This window comes from Aythya fuligula, chromosome Z (genome assembly GCF_009819795.1).
Source record: "Aythya fuligula isolate bAytFul2 chromosome Z, bAytFul2.pri, whole genome shotgun sequence".
Lineage (NCBI taxonomy): Eukaryota > Metazoa > Chordata > Aves > Anseriformes > Anatidae > Aythya > Aythya fuligula.
The window spans coordinates 1281771-1290386 of NC_045593.1; the positions used below are offsets into that span (position 1 = coordinate 1281771).

The window sequence follows — 8616 nt, forward strand, 5'->3', positions numbered from 1 at the left end:
TGCTGCGTGTGTTTCCTAACCCCCAGGCTTCAGGAGAAATTGCAATGGGGCCGTTTTTCATCCTGCAACAGGACCAATGCCCCTGACTGACGGATGGATGCTCGGAAGGGTTATTCGTTCTGCATTAGTGATGAAATACCGCGCCGTAAGAATGATGAATCTTGAAATGCGGTCCTTTTCGCATTCCTTCCTCCTCCTGCTCCCATCAGGATTCTCATCACTGCCTACCAGGGGCATGTTTGCTAATGCCTCTCTCCCGGAGGCGTGGATCTGGCTTTTCTGGCTGCGCTGGTGCAGCCTCAGCAGGCAGCCGAGGAGAGGAGCGGATCCTCCTCGTGGTGCTCCCTGGGGTGAATTGGAGGTTTCTTTCCTCTTCTTTTCCCCGGCTCCGTAACGCTGAGAGAGGTGCAGGTTAAATAATGTAAGCTATTTTTAGGGCTGTAACCGAAGAGGCAGATGCTCCGTGCCTCGAGCCTCGCAGGATCTTTTTCAGTCGCGTGAACGCGCGCTTCTGTGGCTGAATATTGCGTCTGCATCTTGTACGTGAAGTGACAAAAGCTTTCTGAAGTCCTACAGGCTTCAAGATGGGAAGCTAATCCCTTTTTAACCAGCTTCCATCGCAGTCTTGCTAGATATAAAAAGGTCTTTTTAAAATAATAGTCATGGTCAATCTGCAGCCCAGAACTTCAGGATTTATCTTCGGACATATAAGGTAGGAGCGAAGAAGGAAATCTGTATCACTAAAAAAACCTCCCTTAAATCAAGAAATGAGAAATGGAAGCGTGATTTGATCCTGTTTCTAGAAAAGTCAAGATTTACCTACACAGCAATGGAAAGTGCTAGGTCATGGAGCCAGTGTAGGTTTGAGGGGGTACAGCTGCTGAGCAGCTTCATTTGGTGATCTGTGCTGCTGTAACCTGCAGCATCACACAGATTTCCAGCAGCAGATAGGATATTCACTTTTCCACACCTTTGCAAGCTGCGTCTTGTATATTGTTCCGATGTTCCTTTGATTACGAGCACAGTTTATTTCCATGAGCTGATTTATTTCGTATTCTAACGGGGATCTCGTTTTCTTCTGCAGCTTTTCTGGGAGAAGAGGCTACAAGGCCTCAGCGCGTCGGATGTCAGCGAACAAATCATAAAATCCATGGAGCTCCCCAAGGGTCTTCAAGGTACTGTGCTCACGCTTCAGATTCACAAAGCAGCTTGGGCTTAACAGGGACAGACTTTTAGATGCTCTGAACGAGCGTTTCAGTTTCCCATCAGATTTAGTAAACTTCAAATTGTAAATGTGCTTGCTGACAAAATACCTCAACCTCCAAAACTCTCTTTATTTTTAGCAGTTAATATAAACCACACTGCAGAACTGTACTCTCGCTGGTGAAAGTTGATCTAAAATATGATCAAATCGCTGGTCAGAATTAATAACGTTGTTCCGCTGCCTAGGAGACTTTCGCAGGAACTTGAGGGCTGTAAAAATCTTCACTGGGCGTTTTTCAAACTTAACACCTTGTAGGATTCAAGCAGAGACTGTGTTGGTGTGGGTTAGCATCATGAAGTTGCAGATGAGCTGTTTGAGGACGTGACTGATAAATGGACGATGTGATCAGCTTTATTAAAAAAATCATGATGCTGTAATTGCTATTGCAAGTAAAAAAATAAATAAAAAAATCCAGCCAATTCTGGCGGTGAGCTGCCTTGTGAAATGTTATTGCAGAGCTGTTTTTTTATAGAATTTATCCTTATTTTAGGAGTTGGCCCAGGTAACAACGACGATACCTTGTTGTCGGCTGTTGCCAGCGCTTTGCACACCAGTTCGGCACCCATCACGGGCCAGCTCTCCGCAGCGGTGGAGAAGAACCCAGCCGTCTGGCTCAACACATCTCAACCCCTCTGCAAAGCTTTCATAGTCACAGACGATGACATTAGGTGAGTTTTTATCGAGTCTTCAAGAAAAGGGGAGGCTGCTGGAGCCCAAGGAACATTTGGATTCTCTGAAAATAGCTGCCAGCTTGAATCACGTTTAATTTGAAGTATTCCTGGTCATGTAATGATGATAAATCTATTTCGTAATCAGTGTAAAATACAAAATTTCATCTTTCAGTTCAGCAAACATTTTAAATCTCCTCCTCTAAATGCCTGATTAAGAATTAACCACGCTTCCATATCAGCAGGGATAAGCATTTAACATTTTTCAGTTGTGGGATACGGCTTCTAAATGCTAGTCCTGTGCAAGGTAAGGGTGTAAAATGAGCATGGTGTTGTTCCCAGGGGTGTTTACGTGTCAATCTTAGTCTCTTTAGGCAAGCTTCTGGTATTCCCTGTAAACTGGCTTCTCCCATACCAGTCCGAGATCATTTATCTTGAGATTGCTGATTCACAGCTTGTTCGTAGCTTTTTTTTTTCCTGACCTGCACATCGTTATCTTCTTTTTGTAACCGCACTATTGAGTTATCTCCGTTTCTGTAAAAGGCTCCGGGTGACATCCTTGAGTCTCTATTAAATAAAAGCTTTAACTAGTTTTCCTCTTCTGGGGTGGATCGGGGAATGGCATCCTCTGAAAGGAACAGAGGGATTGCTCTCCTAGTTTCTGAAAATCCTACCTTTTGGTTTTCAAGAGCCCTTTCTCTTGCTCGGGCTAGGTTCTTTGCTGAACAATCGCTGTTGCCCATTAGGTGTTGTTCCTGAGATTTCTCAGGTTTCTTGACAAATGGCCTGTTGAAATTGCATGTTAATAGGACTTCTGCTTTTCCCTGTAAGCAGCCGTAACCTGCTAAATTCACCAGAGCATAGCGATAAATGAAGTATGTCTGGCAGCGTCACGCTCTGCGCGGTAGTGGGTAAGAAAAATTACCTCTTAATCTGTCCAAAAGCCAAGTGGCATTTAACATCAGACAGGGATGGAGAGTAATTCAAATTTAGGGCTCTCCAAGTCGGCTTAGCTTGGAGCTAAGCATGTCGTTGTCTTCAGCTATTTGAACCTCGATCCAAGCTAGTCAGCTGGAGCTTGGTAGCTCACGATATTCCTCAGTGCCCTGCACAAATCTTGCTCTGTGTGGCAGACCGAAGCCACGAGAACTACAAAGTGCCAAAGGGAGGAAATGAGAGGATGATGCTGTTGCAGCGTGAGCTCTCCTCATGATTAAGAAACTCGTAAGGTAAAATGATCACACCCTTCTGCGCTGCAGAGAGGTAAAAACCTAAATAAGCAATGGCATCAACTTTCTGACCCCGTTTTCTAATGATGAGTTTGATAGGGAGCATGTCAGCAAAGTAGGCAGCTGAGAATATGTCACTGCTGTTTAGATTTGCTGTGTCAGCAGTGGTTCATTTCTGCTGAGAGGGGAGGAGAGAAGATCTTTGTGAGATGACGTTTGGGAGAGTTGTGTGTGTGGGGAGTCAGCGGATGCCCCTAAACCTGAATTTAATTCTGAGCACTATAAGGAAATCGCCTGAATGCGACGTTTCTGCGCAGTCCTGCTGCATAAAGCAGCTTTCCCCTGCAAATATGGTCGGAATTTGAATGAATTTCTGCGTTAGGGGGAGCATCTCTTTAATGCTTGCTTGCTTTTGAAGACAATAGCATAAATACTATAGGATGAGGAGTGTGTCTTGGCAGGAGGAAGGCTGAAAAGAGCATGTGGCTGCGGAGCTGCTCAGTGGAGATAGTCTGAGCCTTAGCATTTTACTTAAAGATGAGCACTTCTTAGTAGCACGCTTTTTTTTTTGCTGTTGGTTCTTAAATATTTGCTCTCGGCAGCTCCCCGTGCTTTAAAAGTAATACTGCTTGTATAAACAGAGCTGGGTTTTTAATGCTTAAATCCATTTGCTAGCAGAGCAGCCTGCTCAGGCCTGGAAGTGCCGCGAGCTGTTTTATGGTTATTGCTGCCAGGGAGATTAACTGGCTGCCTGACGATTTGGGAATGAGCTAACTTGGGAAAGCTCTGTCTTCACCTGACCTTGGGAGGTGAGGAAGAAGAATCTCACGAGGAGGCCGCATGCCCTGCTAACAGGAACCTTAACAGCCCTTAATAACAGGAGCTGGTCCAATATACGTGACGTTGGCTGGCACTTCTGTGTCTTGTGGGAGTTAAATACCACGGATATTGGGTTCGAGGTGGTAGGAAGGAAACTTTTTGGCTTGTTTTGGTTATATTTCATCTTATTTGAGGTCTTGGGATCGCTTTCATTCAATTAACAAATACCAAAGTTGCTATTCTGTGTGACGAAGGAGAAATAAAACAGGTTATAAGGCATTTTCGGTTCAGTTCTGTGCCCAGGGGTCTGAAAGATCACTGGGCACTGCAACTTAACAGCTCTGGGAGACAGCGAGCTGTCTGTGGAGGACAGCAAACAACGACAGGAAACAGCTGGAAGACAGAAAACAATTTATATACCGAGCTGCTGGTTTGTTCTGCACTTCTTTTGCTATCTCTGTGAGCAGACAGCCTCCTCCGAAGTGCTGGCAGTAGCTGCAGCGGTAAAACTGAACAGCTTTAGAGGCTGGTGCTCCTGAGAGGCTTCTGGCTTGTGCAGCACGCTAGATATCACTCCTGCTCTTCGAAGATTTGATGTTCTTCCTATCTGTCCTGCCGTCCTAAATAGCTGCAGGGTGTTTGCAGCACTCGAACAAGTGTTTTCCTGTGCTGCCTGTGCCTGTTTCTGATGAGTTCTGGTCATTTTTAAGCGTATATTTTATTTTTTAGAAAACATAGCTTGATAGAACAGGTATTTTTGAGTTAAAAAAAAAAAAATAAATTTTCTTTTGCAAAAGTTGTGTTCTCTTGGGAAAACTTCAAAAGAGGACTCCTTGCTTTCAGGTAACACAGGAAAGCTAAATTTTACCTTCCAAGCTAAACATGGACTCAAAATGCCTTAAATTGTTGGAGACATCTGAGGGAAGATGTTTGAAATAGCTCAGCAGGGAAACAACCATTTGTTGCTGCTGCCCAAAATGCATCAGTGACTGGTAGATAATAGTTGAATGTGAAGGTAATATATTAAAGAACTAGTCAGTATGGGTTAAAAAAACAATCCTGAGTCATTGTTTATCCATGTAGCATGCTCCCAGGCTGATATTATGCTTGAAGGATTGACATTTCTGCCCCTTCTCTGCTTTCAGGAAACAAGAAGAGCGGGTGCAACAAGTGCGTAAGAAACTGGAGGAAGCACTAATGGCAGACATTCTGTCACGGGCGGCTGATACGACAAAAGATCTAGAGGTAGAAATGGATAACGGAGATGAAGCATAAAAAGAAATCAGGTGAGTCAGATCTCCAGGAGGGGCACGCTCAGATTTCCCCATCTCATCCGCCAGCGTATCACGCAGCAGCAGCCCCACGTTCTCCCAGCACGTTTGTTAGTGCACTGCATCAGCAGGGGCAGTTTTGCATATTTAGAAATGGATATTTTCACATTGAATGCTACGCAGATCGCTGGGGGAGGAAGAAAGTGTTTTTCATCCTTTAGGGTAAAAGCCCAGTCTCTGGAAACCGTTGCAGGTGAATCTTTTAATGCTTAGTAGGTGCTGAAAAAAGGGGTAAAGCGATCAAAGTAAATGTCCTGCTGCTCTTCCGAATTTAATTTAATTCCCAAAACTTTTCTATTTATTTTTAAATGGATAATACTTAAGAATATTAATTCACGTATTCGTTAATTCATGTTTCTAATGCACATTTTTATTACTTATGGAATGAGTGCAACGTAAATTTGCTCTTTATGTCGTGTACGAGAGCTATTTGGCAGTGTTGTTTAGCCCAGTTAACAGGCCAGTAACCTTCCTTCTAATTACTTGAAGTTCTAGATATTTACTGTCAGACTCTTAATCCCTGAATATTTCTCCTCTAAAAGCCTAATTATGGGTAACATTAAAGGAAGTCAGGCAAGAACGCTGATTTAAGGTGTGAAATTTCGAACCTTTGCCATTTTCGACTCAAATTGTCAATCTGAACTCCTTAATTTAGCGTGAAATAATTACCCTGTAATGGAGTCACAGAAGTGGTTATTTTTGCACTGATGCTGCGGTTCTCGGTAGAAATCAGTTGGATCAGCAGACCTTGATTTTCATCCTCTCCTTACCTATTTACCTGTACTTAGTGTGTTGGCTGTATTCTCTAAAACCCCTGCTTTCTGTCCTAATGGCTGTCATTATAAATTTTAACAAGAGTTTTAAGTGGATTAGTAAAGCAGCTCGAAAGATGAGTCTTTTCCCTACTATTTTTTTCCCTAATAATCCGCAGACTAATTTTCCATTCTGATCCGTTGATATTAAGAAACTTTTTATGTACTAATTATTCCATATTTAAAAATGAGAATCCAGAAAGTGATTTTAAGTTGTAATGAAACACCCCGGAATGCAGGAGGGTGTGTGGTGGAAGAGGTTGAACCTTTAAACCATGTCGTGTTGTGGTTGTGCTTAATAAAAAAAAATAACTAGGCGCTTGCAGGAGTCTTAACAACTGAGCAGCTACTTATGTGGTGTTAATTTTTTTTATTACTCACTAGGAACAATTTATAAAGTGCTCTTCATACGGAGCTAAAGCACAGCTGTAACTGTTCAAACAAAGTCGCTCTAATTGATGCAACCACCTGCCTTTGCTTTTCCAAAAGGGCTTCTTTCTTTCTCTCTTGCAGGTACTTTTAACTGACTTGTCCCAGGAGGAAATTCCCAAAAGCCAGAGGCACTTTTTCCTTCGGTCTTTCGTTATAAGAAGAAACGGACCCATGCACATTTATATAGCTTTCTAATAGCATTAAAACCAATGCCTTTTTTAGACTCCTATTTTTGATGTATATATCTTATTTGAAAAGCAACTTTATTTTGTGTCCTATGACTTAAAGTCCTTTTTTAAGTATCAAACATTACCCTTAATCTAAAGCTGAGCTTTTGATGCCAGGTTGCAAACCTACTGGAATTATATTGCCTGTATTAAATATTTGTTGGTTGTTTTTTTTTTTTTTTTTTTCCTGTGGTCTTTAGTAAGGATGGATCAGGAGCACAGAGTGATTTCCCAATTAAAGATTATTGTGACTCTGTATATAAACAGATTTTTATACCTATGGGTGAAAACACCCGTACATTCTTCCGTCATCACTGTAAAGAGAAATAAAAGATTATATTCCAATCAGTTGAAAACTTGTCGTGTTGTGGATAGAGTAAGTGAGAACAGTCCCTGCTCGTATTTGGTTTGCTTGGCCAGGTGCTGGGTAGGCTGGGAAGGGCGGATGTCAAAAAGTTCTGTCTTTGCCCAGAGCACTGCCTCGGGAAAGCTGTCTGATCTCGGGAGCAGTTGTGGATTTTTCACTTGAGCTGAAGTACAATTGCATTCCCCCTGAGCAAGAGGAGTGCTAAAAATAAGTAGCCGGCACGACTTTACAGAGTTCTGCTCTGAAGTTGAAGTGAAACTGAGAAGAAAGTGGCTTCGGTGCAGAATGCAGCAGGTGCTGAAACTCGTTTTTGTTTCTGTCTGCTGAGACAGAGCAGCAGGACACTGGGCTGGCCCTTTCTGGGGGAAATGCATCTGTGCTGCAGTGCCTAGTAATGTTTCAGAACACAAGGTAAGGGCTTGATGGGTACATCTCAGAAGGTAGAACTGTGGGGAAGGCTAGTAAATATATATTGCCACAGATAATTAGTTGGATTGAGAAAAAAAAAAAAAAAAAAAAAGCTTATATATACTCTGTGCTAGTTCCAGAGTTGTTTTGTGTAATTACTGATCAAAAGCTCCTGGATGAGGATGTGAGTGACTTCTCCCATGTAGCCGTACAATGCAGTCTCATTTTAGGGATGAAAATACCAGGACGTTACACTTAGGTGACTGAAGTCCAATAAAACTGGCCCAGAAGTGGCTTTAGAGGCTCTTCCCAGCTAAAATGTTTCATGTCAGAGCAAAAAGCAGACCCAACTCTTTGAGGAGAGTTGCTCCCAAAAGTAGTGGTTTAACCATGCCTTGTAGTTTCCTTGTCCTTATTATGCCTTGTCACTTGTTTGGGTGAGCAACACCGCTGCCAGAGGTAGTTGGAAAGCCCTTCAGGGAGAAAATGGCTGATGGTTTAGTCCTCTTACTTTTCAGCTTTATCCTGTCACAGATAGATTTGACAAGCGATATAAGGCTGCTGGTGTGTAAAACTGCGAGCGCTTCGTGTTAAAAGCAGATGTCAAAACAAGAAAGCAGGAATGATTCAGTTGCTGTTTAAGGGGCTTATTTGGAGAACTCAGAAAGTTCACAGCACTCAGGGCTCCGAAACCCAGTCCGTTGTGGACACCTGTGCCCATGAACAGCTCTGGTGGCCTCTTTCAGAACCAGACAACTGTTTTAAACCCTTTTTTTCCTCTACTTTCACAGCTTCTTTACAACAAGAGCACCCAAAAGACGGCTTAAATGCCATGATTTGCTCTTCTCACCCGTGCTGCCGGTGTCTGGGACGGGCTCAGCTCTGGGTTTATGTGAGGTAGGGCAGCGAGACAACTTTTTGTCTCTCTTGACGAGCTGCTGCCATTAAATCGGTGCCGCTCATGGTGACATTTATCACAATATTCCCCTCCGATTTTCCCTCCAGCAGGACCTGTTCCTGTGCTGGTTTATACTGAACTTTTCAGTAATAAATATGATT

At 42.9% G+C, this 8616-nt stretch overlaps 1 protein-coding gene across 1 annotated transcript in view; it reads left to right on the forward strand.

The window, feature by feature from the left end:
* MBD2 (methyl-CpG binding domain protein 2) overlaps window positions 1–7132 on the forward strand; it is a 28262-nt gene extending 21130 nt beyond the window's left edge. The window contains exons 4-7 of the mRNA XM_032206183.1: window positions 1085–1175; window positions 1755–1932; window positions 5126–5266; window positions 6637–7132. Coding sequence (XP_032062074.1) covers window positions 1085–1175; window positions 1755–1932; window positions 5126–5255 — 399 coding nt within the window. The 3' untranslated portion in view covers window positions 5256–5266; window positions 6637–7132. The remainder of the gene's footprint in view (window positions 1–1084; window positions 1176–1754; window positions 1933–5125; window positions 5267–6636) is intronic.
* The last annotated feature ends 1484 nt before the right edge of the window (window positions 7133–8616 follow it).